This window comes from Festucalex cinctus, chromosome 8 (genome assembly GCF_051991245.1).
Source record: "Festucalex cinctus isolate MCC-2025b chromosome 8, RoL_Fcin_1.0, whole genome shotgun sequence".
Lineage (NCBI taxonomy): Eukaryota > Metazoa > Chordata > Actinopteri > Syngnathiformes > Syngnathidae > Festucalex > Festucalex cinctus.
In genome coordinates this window covers 27,440,373-27,463,883 of record NC_135418.1, presented here as the reverse complement: position 1 = coordinate 27,463,883, position 23,511 = coordinate 27,440,373, and the positions used below count along the sequence as shown (strand labels likewise).

Genomic DNA, 23,511 nt, shown 5'->3' with positions numbered 1-23,511 from the left:
CAATTCACTCTGTGTGGAGTACTGTATAAGTTTGACTTTTTGATTTCAACTACTGAGCCAACTATGAACCACGCTTTCCACAAAACAATAATTCAATCGACCCTATGGTGGTGCTTGGAAAGCTAAGCTTTATTTTTAGGAGATCGGTGGAGAGAAGGTTCAAGAACTGCCGCTTTAGAGGAACCCAAAAGGCAACAGAAGGCTCAGTTCAATCAGTCTTTTATTATATGGCGCCAAAATTCATATCACATCAATTATATACACCTTCAATTGACAAATGGAACATCGTCCTGGCGCGGATCAAGTCCTCCCTCTTATTCATCAAGACAAGTGGTCCATCACGTAAAATCTTCATTTGCGAGGAGCAGTCCTGGACTTGTTATAGAGCAGGAAATCGGAGATGTCGTGCCACACGTTGCTGTCGTGGTAGAGGTAGCTCATGGACGACTGCAGCGACGGCTGCAGCGTGTGCGGGTGGTACTCGAAGAGCCACAAGACCACGCCCCACACCAGGGTGGCGAACAGCGGGAAGGGGTCTCGTTTAGGCTGCGGGACCACTCCTTTCTCCACGGCCAGCCGCGACAGGGCGAACAGGATCCGGGACAGCAAGTACATGTTGATCTGCAACCACGGCAGACCAGTGGCGGTGATGCGATATCTCGGCAAATCTCGTCAGACTTCCAGATTCCAATCCGAGGGGTCAATAGTTCGTCAGAGGATGATCATTTATTTTTATTTATTTATTTATTATTTATTTATAAGGTCAAGCATGTGTAGTTTATTTTATTTTTTTGTCTACAATAAAAGAGCATTTTTACTTTAGATTTATTTTTAGGTAAAAGTTATGCAATTTTACTTTATTTTAGTTTTACTATAGATGTCAAAGGAAGAAGTAGTTTTACTTTCTTTATTTCAATTTATTATACAGTGAGCAGTTTTTCTATATTTTCAGTGAGAGAATAAGTGCCATACATTTACTTTGATTTAGTTTTACTATAGAAGTTAACAGCATTTTTTTTTAATAGTTCCTTATTTTTTTGCATCACATTGAGTGACAGAAATGTTACATTATAACTTAAAACATCACCCGTCATGGACAGCTAATAAAAGGTTTACGACTCTGGAACAGATTAATTCAATTCACATGACCTCCTAAGGGGGGAAAAAAAAGGTTCTCACGGAACAGATTCTGTCATATAATAATACTTTGAAATAAAAAACAACAACGAGGAAGAACAAAGTGGCAGTCATACCTGACTGTTAATGTTGTTGTTGTCACCAAACACCAACCATCCTCCTACGCAGGCGGCCAGGAAGGAGTGGGACTGCAAACCGCGGCCCTGGAATTTCTCCTGCAGGGCTTGCAGTCCCTTGTACGTGAAGACGAAGCACGCCAGGTTGCGAGAATGTGTGTAGGTGGCCTTCAAAATGGCTTTGAGTTTGTCTGCCAAACTGTTAAGATGAGAAAAAAGTACACAAGACGAATCAATGACTTGTCGAAAAAAAGAGAAATTGTAAAAGCATGGAACTTTGGATCCTTGTAATTTGATTTGTGAGGATTATTTGGATTTTTTCCCCCCTAATAAATAACTGAAAAGTAGGTTGTGCAAAAGCATTCACCCCCTTTTCTCTCAGTGCAGCCAACTGGCTTGATAAGTTTGCTGATGATTTCTGGATGATCCAACAGCTATGCTTAAAATTGTAACTAATAATGGGTGGTTATTTGTACGTTTTGCAACTAGTTATGTATCAGTCTTGATTACATATAAAATTATTGACATCTTACCTTCCACTCCGAAATAAAAAAGTCATGACAAGTGCATGTGGGGCTCTGATTTTAGCTCCATATCTAGGACACACAAAATGGCGACAAATTAAGGACACATATATTCAATGTTATTCTAGAGTACAAACATAAAAACACAAAATTGTCCTTGTCCTATCTGTAACACTTCACTTAGTTTCAATTTGAGTTACAGTACACCAAATAATCTCACTCACACGGCGCCATTTCGGAAGCCTTTGAGAACAGCCAGAGCTGCTTTGTATTTTTCTTGTTGTAAAAGGTGATTGACGGTATAAAGTAAAGTTTTAAGCATCTCTGACAGCGCCATGACTTAATGGCAAGTATTGTTAGGGGGAAATAAATTCACGTTACACCCGTACAACAAGGTGGAACTCTGAAATGGTGCCGTCGAGAAACATGACAAACGAAATTCGTTCTGGTTTAAAAAATAAAATCAAATTGCGACAAGATTTATTTATTTATTTTTTTTACTACAAATGCTTTTGAATTTGGTCCGCGCTTGACGTAAATATAATGTGTAATGTCAAATTTGTGAAAGGACAATTGCTTGCTTTACTGCTTTACTCTTTGTTGTAAGGCTACTACTGCTGACGTAATACTGACGTGATTCTCCTATTATCAAGTGAGTTAAGTGGAGCATATCAGTCATTTTATTTAAGGGGAAACCGTCTGAGTGACAAAACTATTTCCACCTAATCACAGGTAATCAAATCAATTAGGAGAGGTTTGTGAAATGATTTTTATGTGGTACAGTATGAGTCAGTAACAACTTCAGCAGCCACAATATAAAGTACACCTTGATATCAAATGAATATGTTGTTTTCAATATGTTTTTATTTTAAATTACCATTTGAATGATTGAGATGCCAAGAGTTATTACCGCTTAATGTTGTGGCCACGGCATAATCAAGCATTAAACAAGAGTGACTTGTATTAATGAAGGTGATGTTTTAGGTAGGTAAACTCTATAGTTTTTTTTTTGTTTGTTTCATGTATATTCTCAATAAGACTGACTTGCAAACAGCATGTAATGACCCAATAATGACCATACCTGATGCCCTATAAAACTAGGGCCACCCGTGTTGCACTTAAGCCACAATCACAAAAAGAATCACTGATTGTGTGAGTTATATGTATTTAGATATTAAACAAGTGTATTTTCGACTGCGTTAGTCACTTAACACATTAAATACTAATGCGTTCCGCTTCTTGGTTATCTACCTAGAACATTTTGTAGACATACACAAAAGACCTTGCTACCACTCAGTGGGAAAAGGACATTATTTTACAAATCGTATCACACATGATTGTTCCCACTTCATCAGTAACATTTTTTTTTTAACCAATTAACTTGTTATATATATCCACAGATTACAAAAGGACCACTTGAGGTCCAACAGATTTTTATTACATAGATGTCCCTTTTTGGGGAAGCGGTTTGGTCCTATGAAATTAAAACTAAAAATATTCTCTGGGACATATTGAAAAACACTAAAACGTGGAAACTTATCTCGTAAAGTGATCATCAGAAAATATTGTTGGTAGAGCTACAAAACTATTGCACTTAAAAAAAAAAAAAGAAAAAAAAAGAAAAAAGAAAAAAGAAAAGCTCTGTCCAGGACAATCACACAGTCTTTGCCGCTCACAGTTTTTGTACAAACTATGTTTAGGAAAGCGGGGAAATTATAAGTGACACTTATTTAAAAAAAAAAAAAAAAAAAGGAGCCATCTGTTCTACAACTTAAAAGTCAGTCTAGTCAGAACACTTTTGTGTAGATTTAAGTATAAATCAAATATAATCTGAAAATAAAATCAAGAGTGCATTGTCTTGACAAAGAACCTCGTCTGTTTCACACTCGCACAGCATAATGTTGTCACTTCAGATCAGATGTAGAGACAGAGGAGATGCAGAATTGTCTTAGTAGGTCTACAGCTCTTGAAGCAGCCGTGGTTGCATACTGTCGACGTTATGTGGGGATCAAAGCAGCTCCTGGCTGTAGAGACGTAAGGAAAAAGGTGCAGCATGATGCTGCAGTTATTCCTGTCCGAATCCTTCCGTCTCCTCGATGGCAAACATGAGTTTCTCCTTTAGCTGCTCGTAGCTCTTGTACGGAGGCAAGTCCAGACGATTAAAGCTAGGCGGGACAATACGGAGACAAAAATAACTCAATTACCAGAAATGGTAATTTGAATGAGGTCACAAGGGAGAAACAATTCCTTAGATGGAAGAAAATATGCCCCCTAGTGGCTGTAATGTAAGACAACAACAACAACAACAAAAAAAACCCTAATGTTACTTTCTATCCATGAGAAATCCATTGTCTTAAAAAAATAATAAAAATAAATAATAATAATAATAATAATAATAATAAATAATGGCTTATTTCATTATTATTATTATTTTTTGTAATTATCCCATAGAATTCATACCATAAAAACCTAGAGCAAGGCACAAACATTAAAATTTTCAATATTACAACCATTTTTATTATTATATAATTTTTTTTATTGTGAGACGCCCAGAAAAGAGATGTCTGACATCAGAAAAAAATTGACCCATGAGAGGCAGGGTGCTACCAAAGGGGTGGGTCGGGGGTGTAATTGCTCAGAACACACCCCACAGCATAGGATAATCTTTAGAGGCATTTGTTGATCGAAAAGGGGTGGAAATACTCAAATTCAGCCAAATAGCTATGTGTGAAACTCCAAATGACCAGCACGGCAGTTGGAGCCTCCTTCAACCAAGTCGATGATTTGGATCGAAAAGGGGGAAAACACTTAAAAAACTTAGCCCGAAGTCAAGCGTACGTACCATGTGTGGCTTCGCGGAAGCCAGTTCTCTTTGCCGACCTTCTCGATGCAGAACTTCTGGGGGCCGTTGCTTCCTTCATTTTTTCATTAAAAAAAAAAAAAAAGAATAATAAAATAAGGGAGGAAATGTAAATGAGGCGAACCAAACAAGCAAACAAGGAGAATGCGACTAAGTACCCATGAGGTCAGCGAAGCCGCCGACGGGAAGGCGACATGTTCCGGTCACAAACTGCAGCAGTCGCATCCGCTTCTCGTTGTCCATCTCCTTTGCAAACTGCAAACAGACAAGACTGTCGTGTGTTAAACACGATCAGAAGCAAGGACCAATATTTACATTGTGGGTGAAATCGTGATTTCCAAGAGTCTATTTTCTTCATTTGATAGCGTAAGTCTTTTTGTTTTTTGTCTTGCATCATATTTGAAGCTTCTTGTGTTGCCATGTAAATGTAATTTGCCCAAGAACAAGGAGGTTTCCGTCAGTATCTCTGGTGAGTATGATGTATTTTATTTTAAGTTTTGATGTTGATGTCATGTTATGAAATTAATATTGATTGAGGAAGCTGGAACAGATTAACAGCATTTCCATTCATTTCAATGGGGGGGTTGTTATGCTTTGACATATGTGTTCTGAGCAGGGTTATTATAGTTTTGGAATTTTCATTTTTGTTAGTTTTTATTTTGTTTTGAGTTTTGTTTTTTAAGTTTATTTAGTTTTAATTAGTTTTCAACGTGGTTCTGTTAGTTTTTGTTACTTTTAGTTAATAAATGCTTACTTTAAGTTTAGTTTTAGTAAGTTTTTTTATTTTTATTTTTTAATTTTTTAAATCATCCCCAAAAGCTCATGCATTAAATTAATTACAAAGGACTAAAACGAAGGACATTTTTGCTATAATTATAGTTTTAGTTAATTTTGTAAACATAAAATGTAGTTTCAGTTAGTTTTCGCTTTTTAAAAGCATTTTCGTTTTTATTTTATTTTGTGAACGAAACAGTTTTTTTTATTTTAGTTGTATTTATTTTTTTGCTAATTTTAGTTACCTAAAATAACCTTGGTTCTGAGTTTCAAACATGGTCACCGAACTAACTCGCATCTAAAGGCATTACGGTATAGTGTGCGTCGAGTGTCAACCCCCTGTTATCGTCCTCCTTGAGGGGGAATAAGAACGTGTCTGTGCTCATAACAGAGAAGCCACCATTTGAGGACATATGCTACTGCATATCTAAATATTAGCTGAGTGCAGTACTGACCTGCCAGAACCAATGAATTTGCTTGCTGGTCCGAGTGTAATGCCTGTAGATGGTGTTCCTCTGCCAGTCCACGAGATCGATTTCCTGCATGCCACACAGCATCACCTAAAAGACAGCAAGCGAGCGGGCAAATCAGCAAAACCTTGTGGAGTTTCGAACTCACAACTCACACCGGACGGGATTCACAAGTACCTCTAGTTCCTTCGCGTCAAAGTATTGAAGGTACTGCTGCGGCAGAACTTCGTTGAAGCCCTCAAAGAAGGCTTGGGTCTGCTCCTCCACGCCTCTGGACAGCCTCCACTCGGCCACCAACCTGACATCAGCGCGTGAAATTAAGGACGTTTCCTTAGTGTCTGATTTCTCAGGTGTGTGTTTGCAGTGTGAAAACGGCACCTGATGTACTCCTCCTTGTTCTCCTCAGTCACTTGAATGTTCCCGCCATCCGGTTTGAGCTCATGCGTGGTGACCTCACCCAGGATCTCTTTGTCGACAGAGAAGAACATCTCCAGACCGCACTCTTCTATGTTGTTATCCCTTGGAGAGCCATGGTTCATAACATTAGCTTGCTTATACTGCTTAAGTCATTGACTCCCAGTCATTTTCACTGAAGCAACTCCTTCGCTCGTGGCTGTTTAATTGGATTATGACTGATTTTGCAAGGTCCGCAGAATATTGTGTTCTATTGCTATAAAAATATGGAACCGACCAAAGGAAAGATTAGAGTCTCTTCTTTCATCAGGAAAAAAAAGCATATTTCTATCTGTTTCCGTTTTGCAGCAATTAGCATTAGAATATAGCTAAGTTTAATCAGTATTTACAAATCTGCTTAGAATTGTGGGTAAACAGCTTGTGTTCATCATGCCACCTGCTGGCCATTTTTGTAATTACTACAATTTTTTTTTTTTTTTTTTACCCGTTCTCTGCAGTTGAGAGGCTGCATCAAGGACTTCTGTATGCGCTAGCATAAAAAAAAAATACAAATAAAAAAACAAAAAAACAAATAAACAAACAAACAAAGAAAAAAACGTATAAATACGTCTTTGGGACACTTCATACATTAAAAATACAACGTATTTATACGTTTTTGGGAGCAAATGAGTTAAGAATGAGTTAACAATCCAATGAGCCACGGTTACAAAAATTGAGCTCATAATTTCATTCTGGTATTCCATGCACGTTTATTAGTTGTCAACGCCATGAAGAAGCATTCAAAGTTAGCACCCCGACCTACTTGATCCATATGAGAGAGTTGTAAAACTCGGGATCTACGGACTCCAGGTCTTTGAGGGCCAGAGGCTTGTTCAGGATGCGCTTGTAGAAGGGCAACGAAAAACCCGTGTCGATGAACTTGCCGTGGAACAAAGCCTAAGGAAGAAAACGTGGAGTTAATAGGAACATTTATTTATCATCAAGAGCAATTTAATGGGCTTAATATGAAAAGAAAGAAATTTGAAGAAATACATTAAATGTGTAAAAAAGAAAAAAGAAAAAAAGATCCAATTTAGATGTTTCAACTAGAAGATGGATCTTGCCAAAAGGGATCTATAAGTCAGGAAATAATCAATTTTTGAGATTGAATCTCAGCTGCAGCCTTTCAGTGCGGACTTTGAATTCTCCCCGATTCAAAAACATGTTCATTGAAGACAGCAAATTGACCAAGGGTGTGAACGTGAGCGTGAATGGATGTTTGTCTGTGTAGTTTGCACACTGCAAATGGCTGCTGAACAGTCCAGGCCAGCCTTCTGAAAGTCAATCACCCTCAAGCCTAATAAAGGCAAAGCCGTACAGAAAATGGATGGACGTGTTGGCTAAAAATGTTGTCAAAAGCCCTGAGCCTCGGGCTGGTTGTGTCCTGGATTGCTCTCCAGCCTTACAAAGAAGTTAATGCTGATTTGTTAACAAACGTTGAACCCATCATTTTAGACCATCTAATATTAGTCAAAATATAATAAATCCTGAATTGTTGCCTAATCCCCACTTTAGAGTGACGCAACACTGATCTGCGGTTACCATGGCGATGAAGCGTCCGATGAACTTGAAGTACTTGAGGTGGTCGGGGTTGATGTAGGAGGCCGGGTTGATCTGCAGACAGTAGTTGTCCTTGCCGGCATACTCGAACAGGCAGTACATGGGGTTGAGCACTTCGTGAGAGAGCAAGAAGAACCATTCCCTGGATGTGGAGACACAAAAGCATCCATCCATTTTCCTGACCACTTATTCTTCCACAAGGGTCGCGGGGGACACATAAGCAAGATTACATACAAACGCAGAGCAACACGCCCTCCCTGTTTACTGATGCGAGATGAATTATGGATTACCTGGCTACGCCGCCGTAGTCCAAACCTTCCTCCCCGGGGAAAATGATCCACAGTCTCCGTCTCAGATCTTGAGGATGGAAGCTCATAATCTTTGAAATCAACCGTCCAATCAGTTAACACAGACGGAAAGAAGAAGTTATGAAGGCTAAATTTCATTACCTGTTGGAATGAGTCTTCAAATAAGGTTTTCCGGGAGACAGAAATCTTAATGTGCTGAGGCATCGACAGTTGCTGCGTGGGAATAAAACACAAAAATAGTAATGAGCTTCAATTCCAATGAGGACACTATCTGCCTTCCCTACCTGACACCAGAACCTGAAGTATTGCACTTTGGCTTTAAAGTCCCTGACGTAGGTAATCTGCGGCCCGTTTTCACTGTTGGGGAATAACAGCAAAAACATTTATTTTTTTTTAGCCCGAGCAAAGCCGTCAAACATCTATGACTGCTTAACTGACGACTCACAGCGAAGATTTGCCCGTACGGGGGTCAATGTAGGTGGTGGTTCGCCTGTTGTGATCCACAAAGTAGGCAATGCCGTCCACGGTGAACCTCATTTCCCAGCCCTCGGGCAGAGGCTTGTCATTCAGCAGCCTAAAAAAGCACAAATATAACAATATTAGTATGAGAGACAAATTGAATGGGTAGATAATAGGAGTGGAACAAAAAACAATCTGAACCGGGAAATCGGTTTTCATTTTTAAAAGATGCAAGTGCATCGAATCGAACAAAATTGTTCCACTGAAAAAATATCTTTTTTTTTTTTTGTCTTTTATTGGAGATGTATAGCTTTGAGGGAAAGTCCACATTTGTAGTATTGAGAAGTTAATTTGCAATTATACGCTTTATACCCCATTATAGCCATTACCCTCATGCAGACCCACCCTTGTGTCCTCGGGTCTTCCCATTGAGTCGTCCGAGTCGGATGATGGACAAAATACACTCTGCCATTTGTGTCTGTCCTCTTTTCTGAAATATGAAAAAGTAGAAAAACATATTTTAAGTCAATACCTAAGAGTGAAGAACTACAACTGCAAGAAATGGGTGGTATTTACCCCAGCCATGTGGCAGAGGGCCCATCGGATCAAACTCTTTGTTGGATGTGGCCGCCAACTGGTCCTGGAGCTGAAAAACACAAAAATATATATATATCTTAATGCCTCCAATTTGGCCTTTTGGTTTTAAAGGCGCCATCTCTTCTGACCCCATAGATGAACCTCTGGTTGAACTGCTGCATGGCTCCCTGCAGCTGGCTGCGCTGATGCTGCCACTCCTCGTAGTTGCGCACTGACTCCTGCGTGGGGCGCTGCCAAGTGGTGGTCCTGGTGATGTGGTCCACAAAGTACACGCGGCCCATGGGGTCTACCCTGCGTTCCCACCTGCAGACACATTAGGTTTAGTTTGATTTATTTCATCTTAAACGGATTACACCACGGTATTTTAAGCCCTTCCAAAAGTTAACTACAGGCATATGATTAAATTTGACCTTTGACACCATGTGTGATCTTACCTTTGGGGAAAACAGTGAGCTGGTCTCGAACCGGGGACTTTCTGCTTACTGAGCGAGAACACTAACCACTATACTATTCATTCAGTTAGGCTCAATAGTGCAAAAGTTTTGCGTGTAGTATACACAAGTGTCAGCAAGAACCTTTGAGGGATTTGAAGACAGCAAACGGTCATTGCACTTTGGCATTGCAAATGGGAAGGATAATTGATTTCTTTGAATTCGTTTGGACAGAATGTTTACTGATAAAGGCTACTTTTGTCACTAGCCCATGGAGGTCTCAGAAAAAGAGGGCGTGCGTTTAGTCCACAGAGGCGGTGCGAGGGTGGCTCTGCACCTTATGACATCAAAGAATGCCTACACCTGAACTAGAATTTCTCATAGAGGGGCAAATGGAGGAAAAAAACACTTCAGTCATGTTTTTGGTGAGGAATTAGCATTTTAACACAGCTAAAAACTCCAATAGGTTGATTTTCCCCTTTAAGTATGGCAAATTAGTTTGGTTTAATCATGAGCAGGATTATGTGCCCACCCGTACTTTGCCCACCACTGTAAACACAATTGTCATAAGTAGCCATAAAATTGCATGAAGACTTTATGTCACAACTTTTTTAACACACCTTCTGATGGACCAAACCCAGGGCCTGATTGCTACGTCACTTGCGAGACCTTACCATCATATCATCGCATATCATGTGCAGCCTTACCCTGTAGGCAGCGACTCCGGTCGCTCCCAGGTTGTCCTCTTCTCAACGTGATCTACAAAGTACATGCGTCCATTTTGGTCCACTCGCTGCTCCCAACTGCACTGGACAAAATGAGACACGTCAAGCCCAAAGCAAAACATACACTACCCACAAAAAGCACTGATACACTGAGTGCATTTTAGGTTTATACTGAAATTTCACCCAATATTGCTCATTTTATTGTGAGTAGTGTAAGTGCAACATGTCTGTACCCGTGTGGCAAGGGCCCGCTGCTAATGGGCAAGACTCTGGGAGCAGCAGTGGCTGGTGCTGCCAGGGTAGCTGGTTTGGCGACACTCGTCGCAGGGGGCCTCGCTACCGCTCCCGCTGCCGCCGCCCCCAAGTCCACGTGCTGATCCGAACCCGCGCTGACGGACGCCTGGGAGGAGGCGTCAGTTGCCGGACCTTCGCTTAACTCGCTTGGAGAGGAACTACTGGAGGAAGCTTGGAAGGATCAACAGCAAACAATAAGAGTCGATTTAGACTTTTTAAAATTTAGAAACAACCATCAAAGCTTAATCACGTGATCGTACTACTTAGTGAGATGGCAGGTCTACCAGGTGCGGAGGAAGGCCGGGCTGATCGAGAGAGGCGAGAGCCACCGGCGCCCCCTGATGAATGGGAAGGGGAGCTCGCGCCATTGACAGTGCGAGCATCGGGTACTATGACCCACTCGTCCAAGTCGCTGGAGGGTGATGCGTCTCTGCTTGCCCTGCAATATTTGTATGTTAGAGACCAAAAAAAATAATTAATTTTTGTATACAAATTGTTGGGTCCTAGGTGCCTGCCCAAAAAAAAAAAGAAAACAAAAAAGTTTATTGTACCTGTTGCCAGCGTTTCCATTTGGTCTCGAACCATCTTTTAGGATAGAAGCTGGAACGAAAATAAGGATGTAATGTTTTCAATTATTAATGAGGGTTTTGATTTGCAGCGGCCTAAAATTGCACCGCATCACACTATCAGCCAGTTTAGCTTCCCAAATGATGAACAACATACAGATTAGGGCTGCTTGATTATTTAGAAAATATTAATCACGATTATATTGGTAATATTCGAAATCACAATTAGGATGATATTTATTTTTTTTTGGTACAAAAGAAAATGCTTAAACCTAAAAAAAATTAAGACAAATAAAAAAAAACAAAAATTGAAACACAATAATTTGCAAGTTCCTTTTGGATGAAAAACATGTATTAAATTTGTTATTTTAAAATAAAATTAAACGGTTGCAAATGCAGAAATTCAAACAAGACAAACAACTCAAAATTGGCGTTAATATTTTTTTTTTACGATTATGCTGATTTTGTAATTGTTAAGTGTAATAATTTAAATTGTAATTGAATTTCAATTAATTGCACAGCCTGCATGCAGCATGTAGTTATGAACTACTACAAACTGCAACCCCAATAATACAAAATGTCCTCGCAGTAATTCACTTTCAAAAGCAGTGAACAACGTGCAAACAACATGAAGGAGAAATGGTCTACTGTATTTTTGGAGTTGTGGTAGATGAATCATTTCACCATGGTCTCTCTCTGCTGCAGAAAAGGCTTCCGGGTCCACGTGCATGCCGTCCAGACAGACGGACAGGTCGCCGACGATATCCCGGGAATCTCTGTCAGAGCACAACTGCAGCGTCTGGACCACCTCGCACACTGAGGATTCACACAACCACAGAAACATCATTACCTTCTCACCTTATCAGATTTCTACGGTTCCATTTAATGAACAAATTATTTTAGTATTATTATACATTACGTGTAAGAGGACAACAGTATGAATAGTATTCCCTCCAAGCATTTTATTTACCGTTTATCCTGGCTAGTGACAATTGCGAGCTGGAGACTATCCCAGCTGAATTTAAAGCCGAAAACACACCATGCGCCACCATTTGCGCTAGACTTGGCACGAAAACACTAAAATACTAATACACGTGCACAAGTACAGACAAGAGTCAACTAGGTAGGATCAGTATCTCAGGGTAATTATACCAACACATAATAAAATATTCCCCTAGTAAACAAGGCAGGTGCCTCTTGTGTAATGAGTGTGTAAAACCTCTGGCAAAGAGTGAACGATAAGCTGCTGAGGCAGCCAGAATCAAGACACAGGACCGCCGCGCTTGATAAGATCCTGGATCAGATAAGTCTGAGCTCGTCCCTCACACCTCCGCAGGGAAATATTAACTCCTATGCTCACATTTCAGCTCGTTGGCCTTCAGGGTGTCGCAGATCTCCAGCGTGGCCATTCCCAACAAGATGTCCGCCTTCAGCGTCTGGTGGCTCCACACGCGGAATATCAGCTTGCTCAGAGGTGTCACGATTCTGCACGCAAAGCAGAGACGTGTTAAGACTAGGCAGGAGGTTTGAAGAATAAAGAGTAGATTCTGCTTAAAAAAAAAAAAAAAAAAAAAAAAAAGTATACTTACACGGTGACGGCCTGCTTCCATTTTGGACTATGCGTATTGTTGCACTTTTCCGTCCGTTTTGATTGGCCGTCCACGGCTATCTCTACGTATGGACTGGGACCAAACCAGTTCTTCTTGTTCTCCTTGAGTTTGGCAGAAAGCACTAGAAACAGAGTCCAAACATCACATTGTAAGCAAGCTTACTTGGCCCTTTGGAATATTGTTGGCGTAATCTTCTTACGGAAACGTTATTAAGTAACCTGGTAATGATTTTAAAATGTAGGGGAAAAAAATGCACAAGCCTAAAGTGACTTACCTGTGACTTGTAATTGGGCCTTCATAGTGCATCCATTACACTATCAAGAACCAGTAACTGTAACATGAGATGGAAATGCAGCATTATTACATGCAACCAACCTAAAGAGCAATTTGGATGCTCGGCAACTGCGCTTATTGCCTTACAGTCCGCACGTAAAGGTCTTTTTGCAAAACCTTTTATGCTTACCCTGTTTAGAAGGTTATCAGAATAACATTATAAACCTACCTACACTACTCTACCAGTCCCATTTCCATGTGGTTAAGGTTGATGAGGTGTTACCACAGAGAACAAACACAAGCCGTCGGAGCACTATTTGGCAAACAGAAGGAACAGTTTATTTGGTGTTTGCACAACTAACAATGCCATTAATCACCCTTAAGTAAGCTCTTATTGTAAAGTGAAGCTAAATGCCTTGACTGTTGACAATTACATTAGTTTATATACTTGGGATATGTGCAACCCAGCTCTTGTATTGGATGTCATGAGATTGTGAACTCATGAAACAACATAGCATCCCCTCACGACAATGCCTTCACATCAGGTTATGCAATGACGCGGTTGGTTAAGCTTGGCTATTTCGAGGAGTGAGGGAGTTGTTTCCGCAGCAAAGAAAATCCCACCCTGAGCTAAAGCTAGCATGCTAATCTTTCTCTCTGAATAGTCCAATTTAATTAAGATCAAATAACAGCGACGGTGCTTAGTTATAGTCAAAACATTTCGGCCCTTTTACGCCTACTGTCTACCTGACAGATTAACTAGCTGGTTATTACACATACACACGTACACAATAATAGTTATTATTATGACAGGTGTTAAAATAGGTTAAAAATCGACAAAACGTGCTTTAAAAAAAGAAGAAGGAGAAGTTCCAATGCTGGCCAGTGAATGCACCGTTCTCGACAAACTGTTGCCGTCATTAAAACAATCATTTGAACGCAGCATTTTATGCTAACGTCGACCGACGCTCCGAGCTTTCCGTGAAGGAAATTGGGAGCCCCAAGCGGCACTACAACGTACCTGACACGGACAATCGATAAGGGGACGCGGGGATAGTTCCACCCAACGTGGTGTCGCGGGTGATGTCACGTTATTGTTGACGTCTGTTTGGCATCATCGCAGACTGTCCAGAGGTTCGCATAGCTAGCCAGAGCCATGGGAGCTTTTCCGGTAGAAAGAGTTTCACAATTAAGTGAAGTAGTGATTAATACACCAGTAGTTTGTTTAAAAGTGGTTGTTAGGGCTGATAAGTTGTAACATGAAAAATATTGACGGATTGTCTATCATTTTGAAGTAGATCGATGATCGCGAAAGCGTGCAAGAGTGTTCGTGTTTAATGTTAACCTTTATTTTGAAGGCGGGTCTGGTTTGACGTCATCTCGCCAAAAGACAAATTAAAAAAAATACAAACGCACATTTAAATTGTCTATCATTTCCTAGTCTGATGCAGTGTATCATATTATTTATTTGTTTATTATGTTTTATCATAAAATGTATTCCTCTCAGGACCAACGCGGAAGTGCCAGCTTGTGACGTCAACGGTGTGGTCTCGTGACTCTCCTCGAGTCGTCAGCTGTTAGCGACCTGTCCTGCACTCACTTGGTTGTGTTTGGTATTCGTTGTTGCAAACTTTCCAAGCACTTCCACGTGGATGAAGATGTTGTCTCGTTTGCTAAAGGAGCACCAGGCGAAGCAAAACGAGCGGAAGGAGCAGCAAGGTGAGAAGAGCTGTCCAGAGCGGTCATCACTGAGCCGATTGGCCGCTGTGCTAGCTGATGCTAAAAACAATGACGTCAAATATCCAACCTAAAACTAACTTCACCACGGTGGATATTTATGTGTTCTGATCAAAATGTTCGTCATTACAGATCACAACTCCTTGTTATAACCTCACCAACAATATTGATATATGTTGACATTTTTGCGTTGTTATTGTTTCGCAGAACGACGTAGGCGTGAAGCCATTTCTGCAGCCACCTGCCTTACGGAAGCCCTGGTGGACCATCTCAACGTCGGGTAAGGACGTCGTCCTACTGTTTTTCGGCGTTAATGCGTAAAAAAATAAAATCAATAAGTACAATTCTGTTCAGTTCCCAAAGAGCATTCTGACAACTGACTTGTTCAACATTTTATGTTGCGTTGCTGGTCAGTTTTATCATTTGCTGCTTTCTAGCATAATGTCACATTCGATGATGGTCTTTTACTTCTTTTTGAGCGGATGTGCTTCTTGTTTCCAGCGTGGCGCAGGCGTACGTCAACCAGCGCAAGCTCGACCACGAGGTGAAAACACTCCAAGTGCAGGCCGGTCAGTTTTCCAAGCAGACAGCACAGTGGATCAGCATGGTGGAGGGCTTCAATCAGGCCCTGAAGGTAGAGAAGCAACTGAAGTTGCCTAATCAGGCTTAAGGTGTGTGTTCGTGGACTGGATAATCGACAAGATGTTTTCGAAACAGGAAATTGGCGATGTGGAGAACTGGGCCCGCAGCATCGAGATGGACATGAGGACAATCGCCACAGCTCTGGAGTACGTGCACAAGGGTCAGCTTCAGTCGGCCCCCTCGTAGGGCGCTTCAGCAGAGGGGTTTGAAACACTTCGGAGAACCATAAAACAACTAAACCATGACATGGACGTGTCGTGCAAAAAAAATGTGACTGTTGTTTTTTTTTTTTAGCACAAATGTGAAGCCTGGCAGCTTGCTTTATCACACTTTTCTTCTATCAGTAGAAAACCTGTCGGCTCATGAGAATGTTTGCTGAGGAACCTGTTTGTCAGTTTTTGTAAGACAGCTTCATCTCTGGAATCAGGCTTGTCAGTATTAATGTGTATTAGCTGTGTACAATATGCGTCAAGTTTATTATTATTATTATTATTATTTTTAAGTAAAGAGAACATCTAAATGAAGTGAAATGTGTTGGTTTCATTGACAAAACATTCCAAGCTATAAGACATGTTTTTTTTTTGTTTGTTTTTTTACTCACTCCTTATTTAAAATAGTTCCCATTTGGTTTAAGATGTCCATGACATGTTCTTGACAAAACAGAAGCCTACACAATGACCATCTGCACGACCAAGAAAACTCAATGCAGCTCTGCTTACCTTTTGGCTTTGATATGATAGCAGGGGCATCGCATTCTCGAGGGATGTTGATGTTTCTGCCTTGTAGTGTTGTAGGGTGTCACCCGTGACCCGAACGAGGTAAAGCACTCTAGGAAATGAATGAACAGTTAGCTTTAACATTTGTATAACACGTCGGCAAGAAAAAGAAAAAAAAAAGTCCCCTTTACATGGTGCACATTTAAATCTTACAAAGCCTTTCTTTCACACATGGGATTACGATAACGTGCTCAAATACAAGCTGAATTGTGTTTGTACACTTTAAAAGAACACTTTCCTGATCTCAAAGTAATTTGAATGTAATGCAATGCAGTACAGCAATGAGACTTATCTATAAATGGCGTGAACAAAATGTTGTTATATTTCTCCTCAAAGTGCACAAAGCAAAATGCCTCGATGGATTTGGGATTAGCAATGGCGGACTTGTCTTAAGGGATAAAGCACCAGCAGCGCGAGTGAAAGCCTCTTTTTGAGCGGCCTCCTCGGGTTGGGTCGTGAGCAGAAGTAGAGGAACACGGGGAACTTGTACACGTTCATCACTGGTCCAAAACAGGAAAAAGGTAGGAAGGACAGAGGATTTTTTATTTATTTATTCCCCTTTTACATTCATTGATTGTACACACTGGCCTTCGTATGATTTCTTTTGCTTTCCCTATATTAATTATCATACATTACAAATGTATTTTTGCTCATCTATCTATGCCTGTGACAAGAAAATAACTAAATGCTCTTCCACTAGATGGCAGAAGGTAGCTAATATACCTGTGATGTATTCATTTTTTGTGACTTGGTGGTGTGCCAAGGTGTGAGATTTCTAGTGTAAAATACAATACTATATGTTAATATTTCATATCTGTCATGTTTCAATACATGACACTTTTATTCAGTGTTGTTCTTAATAATTGGTCATCGAATTGTTCATTTAAATGCTGTTAGTTGTAGGTCATATTTACTAAGATAAAACAAAAAGTTTGATATTTAAGTACGTAAACAATAAATACGGTAATGCATTCTCGTTTTCAAATTGTATTATTTGGAATTTAATTAATTAACCAATTATTTTGTTAAATACATGTTAAAAGGATACTTGTATATAAAATTATTTCTATAAGTTTTTTGTTTTGTTTTTTAGTTTGAACTGGACATTTTTGTTGTTGTTAATTTTTCCTTTCGGACAAATATTGTGGCCAAAGTGGTGTCGTCTGTGATTCAGTGTAGCTATTTGAAAGTCGAATGATCTATTTTTCTGCCCATTCATACTTGTATAAGGCTGGAAAGTAATTGGTCACCCGCAGCCTGTAAGCAGCTCCGTCACGGGCATTATTACCACTTGCAAACAATGCAGCTCTCCCACCATCCCTCACAAATGCCTTTCTGTCTTTCATAAGGGTATTATGCAAAGATTTTTCATGTGGCCCCAAGCAGGAATATATAACCAGTAATGTACATGCATAGGAATCACCTCTTCGCGACTGTCAGACTATTCCCAATTATATTAAATGATTCTTTTTTTTCTGATTTTGGCAGTTTTCCTTTCACATGCATAATATCGTTTTGATTTGTTTTGTTTTGTCCTATGCAGTCCCCCACGTGACCGCAAAGCCAATTCTGAGCCTGGAGAAAGAATTAACATGGAGTTTATTTATGAGCTTTTAGGGTAAGTAAGTGCTTAATCACCCTGTTACGTTATGGGTCAACTTGATACATTGTAAAGTTCAAAAGGAAGTTGTTTTTCAGTATGAAACTTCTGCTTAGCTTATTAAGAACAATCATCATTTGGCAGGAGGAATTGCAGGTTTGGATGATTAGACATGCCCAGGTCAAATTGACCCAGGAACATAATTGCTGTACTGAAACTTTGGGCAACAAGATCCACTAGGTGGTGCTGTAGTGCAAAAAGCTTGAACTAAAGATGTTTAAAAAAAGAAAGAAAGAAAGAAAAAAAAAAGTAAATATTCAGTGAGTCTTCCCGTTTTTCCTTGTCCCTTATTTTTTAGCCCTCTGTGGCCTATAAATTGTGGCTGGCTGCTACAAATTCTGCTTAGCAACAAGTTCAACTAAATGACCAATGAGTCAATGCAAATCTGCTTAGCTGCATTACAGTATTTGAGTTTTGCAATGAATCATGGATATTTGTGATTACTGTATCTAGGCACATCTCAATAATGAAAACATTGCGGAAATTTTAATTGATTTAGTCATTTAATCCAATAAGTGAAATTCATATTGGTAATAATTGCCAAAGTGATTGTAGCCTAATTGTAGATTACTGTTACGATAGCAAATATGATGATGTGATTGCTAAAAATGTTTTTTTTTTTTTTTTTTCTTCTTCGCGTTTTCTGAAAAAAAATAAAATATGACTCGGGCAACTATGCAATTAGGCTACTATGATATATAGACATGCTTGTCATAAAAAGTTAAGTATTTATTGATTTCACTTTCCAATTAAAATCATGAAACAAATTGACTTTCTACATATTATAATTTATTGCTCTTGAGATAAAAAAATAATAATAATTAAAATTCATATTGGTAATAATTGCCAAAGTGATTGTAGCCTAATTGTAGATTATTGTTCCAATAGCAAATATGATGATGTGATTGCAATTTTTTTTTTTTCTCGTTTTCTGAAAAAAAGAAATTATGACTCGGGCAACTATGCAATTAGGCTACTATGATATATTATACATATAGACATGCTCTTCATAAAAAGATAAGTATTTATTGATTTCACTTTCCAATTAAAATCATTAAACAAATGGACTTTCTACATATTCTAATTTATTGCTCTTGAGATAAAACAAAACAAAAAAACTATCCGACAATGAGACCTGCTGTTTGCCCATTTTTGCTGCTGTCTGCAGGGACGATGCTTGGCTGTACATCAGTGCCACCTTTGCCGTGTTGTGGATTGCTGCGTGGCTGTACAGGGACAGCCTGGAGATCGAAGACGTGGCCGACAAATACGTCTTTGTGAGCGGCTGCGACTCGGGCTTCGGAAACCTGCTGTGCAAGAAGCTTGACCGAAAGGGCTTCCGCGTGCTGGCCGGCTGCCTGACCGAAAAGGGAGCCGAGGAGCTGAAGAAGATGACGGGGCCCTACTTGAAAACGGTGCTGCTGGATGTGAGCAGTCAGGACAGCATCCAGAAAGCCATGGAGTGGACCAAGATGGAGGTTGGCGATAGTGGTGAGAGATTTTTCCGCTAACATTAACTTAGCGAACTTCGCAGTAAATACAAATATTCACAGGCAGACATTTATCATTTACAACTGATTGTATCTCTCTGCATACAAGTCTTCCAACACAATACGACTATGAATGGTAGTTTAGCGACCTCTAGCGGCCACGTAAAGAGCGAAACAATACCCGGGTCGTCTGGTCGAAAGACGAACGTCAATCTTACTGACCTAACAAGCCTGTGATTGTTTTAGTTTTGGTTGAGGTTAGCACGAGGCTTGTATTATGGTTACAAACTAAATAATTAGTCAGTAGACACTCGTCTTCCAACCACACTATCCGTGTTCAAGTCCCATTAACTCACTCACTGCCATTGACGGAAAAAGACGTCCAATGATGCATTTTTTTCTGGTCTGGCAATGAATGTGTTAATAAATAACAAAAAAAAAAAATCTAAGTGGCCCTTGCAGCTTTCTATTTTTCTGTATGTGGCCCTCAGAGGAAAAAGTTTGGACACCCCTGCTGTACATGATATCAACAATTTATAATTGCTTCATTGATTTTTACCATGTTTAACTCATTCACTGCCATTGACGGAAAAAGACGTCAAATGATGCATTTTTTTGCTGGTTTGGCAATGACTGTGTTAACTACACTTATGGTTCACTTGACTATTTTTTCGCTATTTACATGGCCGATAAGAGTCGCTAAACTACAATACGTAACACTTGTATTCATGTTTTTTTTATTTGACCCTCTTCTCTGTCATCACCCCCAACCACAAGGACTCTGGGGTATCGTGAACAACGCTGGCCGCTCTCTGCCCATGGGTCCAACCGAGTGGATGAAAGTGGAGGACTTCCACAGCACGCTCAAGGTCAACATGAACGGCGTGATCGGCATGACCGTCACCTTCCTGCCCCTGGTCAAGAAAGCCCGCGGGCGCGTGGTCAACGTGGCGTCGGTGCTAGGCCGGGTGGCGGCAAACGGTGGCGGCTATTGCATCTCCAAGTTCGCCGTGGAGTCTTTCTCAGATTGCCTCAGGTGAGGAGAGGATCGGCATTTGAAAAAGGTCATGTTATTTGTTGCTTGACATCAACTCAAAATGGCTGTCCACAGGAGAGATATCAACTACTTCGGGGTGAACGTGTGCATCATCGAGCCGGGCTTCTTCAAGACGGCCGTGACCAGTCTGGAGCCCATCGAGAAGGAACTGCACCGGTTGTGGAACCAGCTCAGCCCCGAAGTGCAAGCCAGCTACGGGGACAAATACCTGGACAAGTGTGAGTGGGCGTCTTAAAGGGGAAGTCAACGATAAACATTTCTTGACAATAATGTGACCTCGTTAGTCTAAACATGACATTCTGATTAACACATTCATTGCCAGACCAGCAAAAAAAAAATGCATAATTTGACGTCTTTTTCCGTCAATGGCAGTGAATGAGTTAAACATGGTAAAAATCAATGAAGCAATTGTAAATTGTTGCTATAATGTACAGCAGGGGTGTCCAAACTTTTTCCTCTGAGGGCCACAGACAGAAAAATAGAAAGCTGCAAGGGCTACTTTGATTTTTTTTTAAAGTTATTTATTAACACATTCATTCCCAGACCAGCAAAAAAAAATGCATCATTTGACGTCTTTTTCCGTCAATGGCAGTGAATGAGTTAATATTACATTTGTGTAATATGAGTTGTGAAGCAAAATCCAGCCATCTTTATCCATCTCACGGGGCGGCCATTTTGCCACCTGCTGTTGACTGCAGATGACATCACAGTTACTCAGGGCTCAGGCAACGACCAACCGCAGCTCACTTGTTTTCTGAAGCTGCGCTGTGATTGGTTGTTGCCTGAGCAACTAGGGATGTAACGATAATGGCAATATCGTAATATCGTGATATTAATAACTGCCACAATATCGTTGTTGTCATGTTCATGATATTTAAAAGCTGTTAAAAAAAGGTCAGGTTGATTTCCATTTGTGCAGTTCAAGCACCCCCTCTGGCGGCTAGTTTTGTAGTGCATTTTAATTTTCGTTAGGCATGTTTTGGCCCTTCTATGTTGAAAATCTACACGAATTGTCAGGTGAAGGGGATGGTAATATGCTTGTGAAGCGAGTCAATATGTGGAGGAACTCATTGTGTATGCGCATTAGCAAGTAACTGACTCAATATTAAGTGTTATTAGAGATTGGAGGTAGTTTATAAATATTGCTGTTATGTACAAAAGCCCAATATTGTGCTTTTTTTTTAATTTTTTTTAATATGAGCTCATATTTTTACAATATTGCGACCTTTTTTAAATATCGCCACAATATCGTGATAATTATCGTATCGAGAGCTTCATATCGTGAGCAACAGTGACGTCATCTTCAGTCGACAGCAAGCGGCAAAATGGCCGCCCCCTGAGATGGATAAAAACAGCTGGATTTTGCTGCTTAACTCATATCCCACTAACATAATATTAACCAGAATGTCATATTTACACTGGTGGGGCTGCATAGAACATAGTATAATTTTTTTTGACTTCTCCTTTTAACCCTGTTAAAAAAAATACAGTATACTAAGCTGCCAAAACATTAGGTACAACCTTTTGCAATCTCATGACGACTCACCAATCAACACCGTTGCAGACATTCGGATCCAGCGCTTCATCATGAATGCCATCTGCGACTCGGACCTGACCAAGGTGACCAGCTGCATGGAGCACGCGCTGACCGCCGTCTACCCCCGGACCCGCTACAGCGCCGGGTGGGACGCCAAGCTCCTGTGGATCCCGCTGTCGTACATGCCGTCCTGCGTGGTGGATATCGGACTCAAGCTGGTTCTGCCTCGTCCGTCCAAGAGCGTGTGACCACATGATAACGGTCTTGACTCATTCTGCGAGAAGGCTGTGAAGAGATTGGTAGTTAATTAACCATTAATTGGTGCATTAGAAATTAGGTGCATAGTGTCACTTATTTAAACTGACTACCTTTGCTTCTGTAATGTGCCTTTTGCAATTTCATATGGGCTCTTTCATGTGAAGAACTGTGGTTGATCAGATGCACACGTTGAAGTAAAGATAGTTTTTCAATAAGATTGCTGGGGAGCAGTGTTTGCATCCATCCATCCATCCATCCATCCATTTTCTTGACCGCTTATTCCTCACAAGAGTCGCAGGGGGTGCTGGAGCCTATCTCAGTTGGCTTTGGGCAGTAGGCAGGGGACACCCTGGACCGGTTGCTAACCAATCTCAGGCAGTGTTTGCAAATTACATGAAGTTACAACACCATTAGTAATAAATTTAAATGATTATTTTCAACTTCAAAACTTTCTGTATGTAACTATACAGATTCCGGCAAGTATTCGTGTTGGATTTGTGAGAATATTTAGTCATAAAAATCACGTAGCTTTCCAGTGGTACCACTATAAGGAGGAAGACTAAAATGTTGGATTTAACACGAGAGAACATTTGTTCAAATATTTCAAGAGAAACAGAAAAAAAACAAAAAACGTAATGGGCAGAGGTATCTTCCCTGTGGTGCACCACAATGTAGTAAAATGTCTTGCTTTGTGAGAACATGCACACCAGTACATAAAAATTCAGAAAAAGTAGATGGCAGATGTGGTTTTCCTGTGGCACACCAGGAAAATACTGACTAAAATGTTGGATTCTGTATCTGACATCTATTCCTAAAAAAAAAATTACAGTAGTTGCATGTGGTATGTAGGAACATTAATTAACAAAAGTCAGGAAGACAGTTGAGGTGTAGGGAGGAGCTAGTGCCTTGCAACGAAGCAAGCGGCTATGCAGTGATGTTATTGTTTGTCACTCCAAAGCAGGAGAAACTCACTTATCTCGACTGTCCAGACGACAAATGAAGGAGATTATAAATAAATGACATTGTTTTTAAATTGTTTGAAATGAAGAAAGCAACAAGCAGTCGTATGATGTCATATAAAAAATGTTTTGGTGCTACCTGACGCTGTGCGATAACATCATGAACAACACAAACGGTCCCACGTGTTTTCACTCACAAACAGAACAATGTCATATTCTTTTCTTGATAATATTAAAA

General features: G+C 40.2%; 4 protein-coding genes across 8 annotated transcripts; 2 read left to right on the top strand and 2 right to left on the bottom strand.

The window, feature by feature from the left end:
• Window positions 1–203: 203 nt before the first annotated feature.
• pxmp4 (peroxisomal membrane protein 4) lies at window positions 204–2,211 on the bottom strand. The gene is made up of 4 exons (XM_077529346.1): window positions 2,002–2,211; window positions 1,787–1,849; window positions 1,254–1,452; window positions 204–621 (listed from the first exon to the last, which is right to left on the bottom strand). Exons 1-4 carry the CDS (start codon window positions 2,112–2,114, stop codon window positions 352–354), a joined length of 645 nt encoding a protein of 214 aa, XP_077385472.1. The 5' UTR covers window positions 2,115–2,211; the 3' UTR covers window positions 204–351.
• Window positions 2,212–2,623: 412 nt separating this feature from the next.
• Window positions 2,624–14,327, bottom strand: LOC144023657 (E3 ubiquitin-protein ligase Itchy). 5 transcript variants are annotated; one of them, XM_077529342.1, is made up of 25 exons: window positions 14,179–14,310; window positions 13,387–13,470; window positions 13,159–13,215; window positions 12,864–13,005; window positions 12,635–12,759; window positions 11,959–12,090; window positions 11,260–11,308; window positions 10,969–11,147; window positions 10,648–10,879; window positions 10,397–10,492; window positions 9,387–9,561; window positions 9,238–9,307; window positions 9,067–9,151; window positions 8,648–8,776; window positions 8,487–8,559; window positions 8,344–8,415; window positions 8,185–8,273; window positions 7,877–8,036; window positions 7,098–7,231; window positions 6,260–6,400; window positions 6,059–6,179; window positions 5,867–5,971; window positions 4,796–4,892; window positions 4,620–4,692; window positions 2,624–3,942 (listed from the first exon to the last, which is right to left on the bottom strand). In XM_077529342.1, the coding sequence occupies exons 3-25, from the start codon at window positions 13,181–13,183 to the stop codon at window positions 3,843–3,845; spliced, it is 2,604 nt and encodes an 867-aa protein (XP_077385468.1). In that variant the 5' UTR covers window positions 13,184–13,215; window positions 13,387–13,470; window positions 14,179–14,310; the 3' UTR covers window positions 2,624–3,842. The 5 variants fall into 5 exon arrangements, with proteins under 5 accessions (XP_077385468.1, XP_077385467.1, XP_077385470.1 ...); XM_077529341.1 differs by lacking the exon at window positions 13,387–13,470 and having other exon boundaries at window positions 14,179–14,327; XM_077529344.1 differs by lacking the exon at window positions 13,387–13,470 and having other exon boundaries at window positions 2,624–3,801; window positions 14,179–14,327.
• A 348-nt stretch (window positions 14,328–14,675) lies between these two features.
• Window positions 14,676–16,060, top strand: bloc1s1 (biogenesis of lysosomal organelles complex-1, subunit 1). The gene is made up of 4 exons (XM_077529347.1): window positions 14,676–14,876; window positions 15,102–15,174; window positions 15,396–15,528; window positions 15,612–16,060. The coding sequence occupies exons 1-4, from the start codon at window positions 14,810–14,812 to the stop codon at window positions 15,720–15,722; spliced, it is 384 nt and encodes a 127-aa protein (XP_077385473.1). The 5' UTR covers window positions 14,676–14,809; the 3' UTR covers window positions 15,723–16,060.
• Window positions 16,061–16,715: 655 nt separating this feature from the next.
• On the top strand, window positions 16,716–22,531 carry rdh5 (retinol dehydrogenase 5 (11-cis/9-cis)). Its single transcript, XM_077530673.1, has 6 exons — window positions 16,716–16,833; window positions 17,856–17,930; window positions 19,141–19,463; window positions 20,240–20,498; window positions 20,574–20,737; window positions 22,084–22,531. Exons 2-6 carry the CDS (start codon window positions 17,905–17,907, stop codon window positions 22,302–22,304), a joined length of 993 nt encoding a protein of 330 aa, XP_077386799.1. The 5' UTR covers window positions 16,716–16,833; window positions 17,856–17,904; the 3' UTR covers window positions 22,305–22,531.
• The last annotated feature ends 980 nt before the right edge of the window (window positions 22,532–23,511 follow it).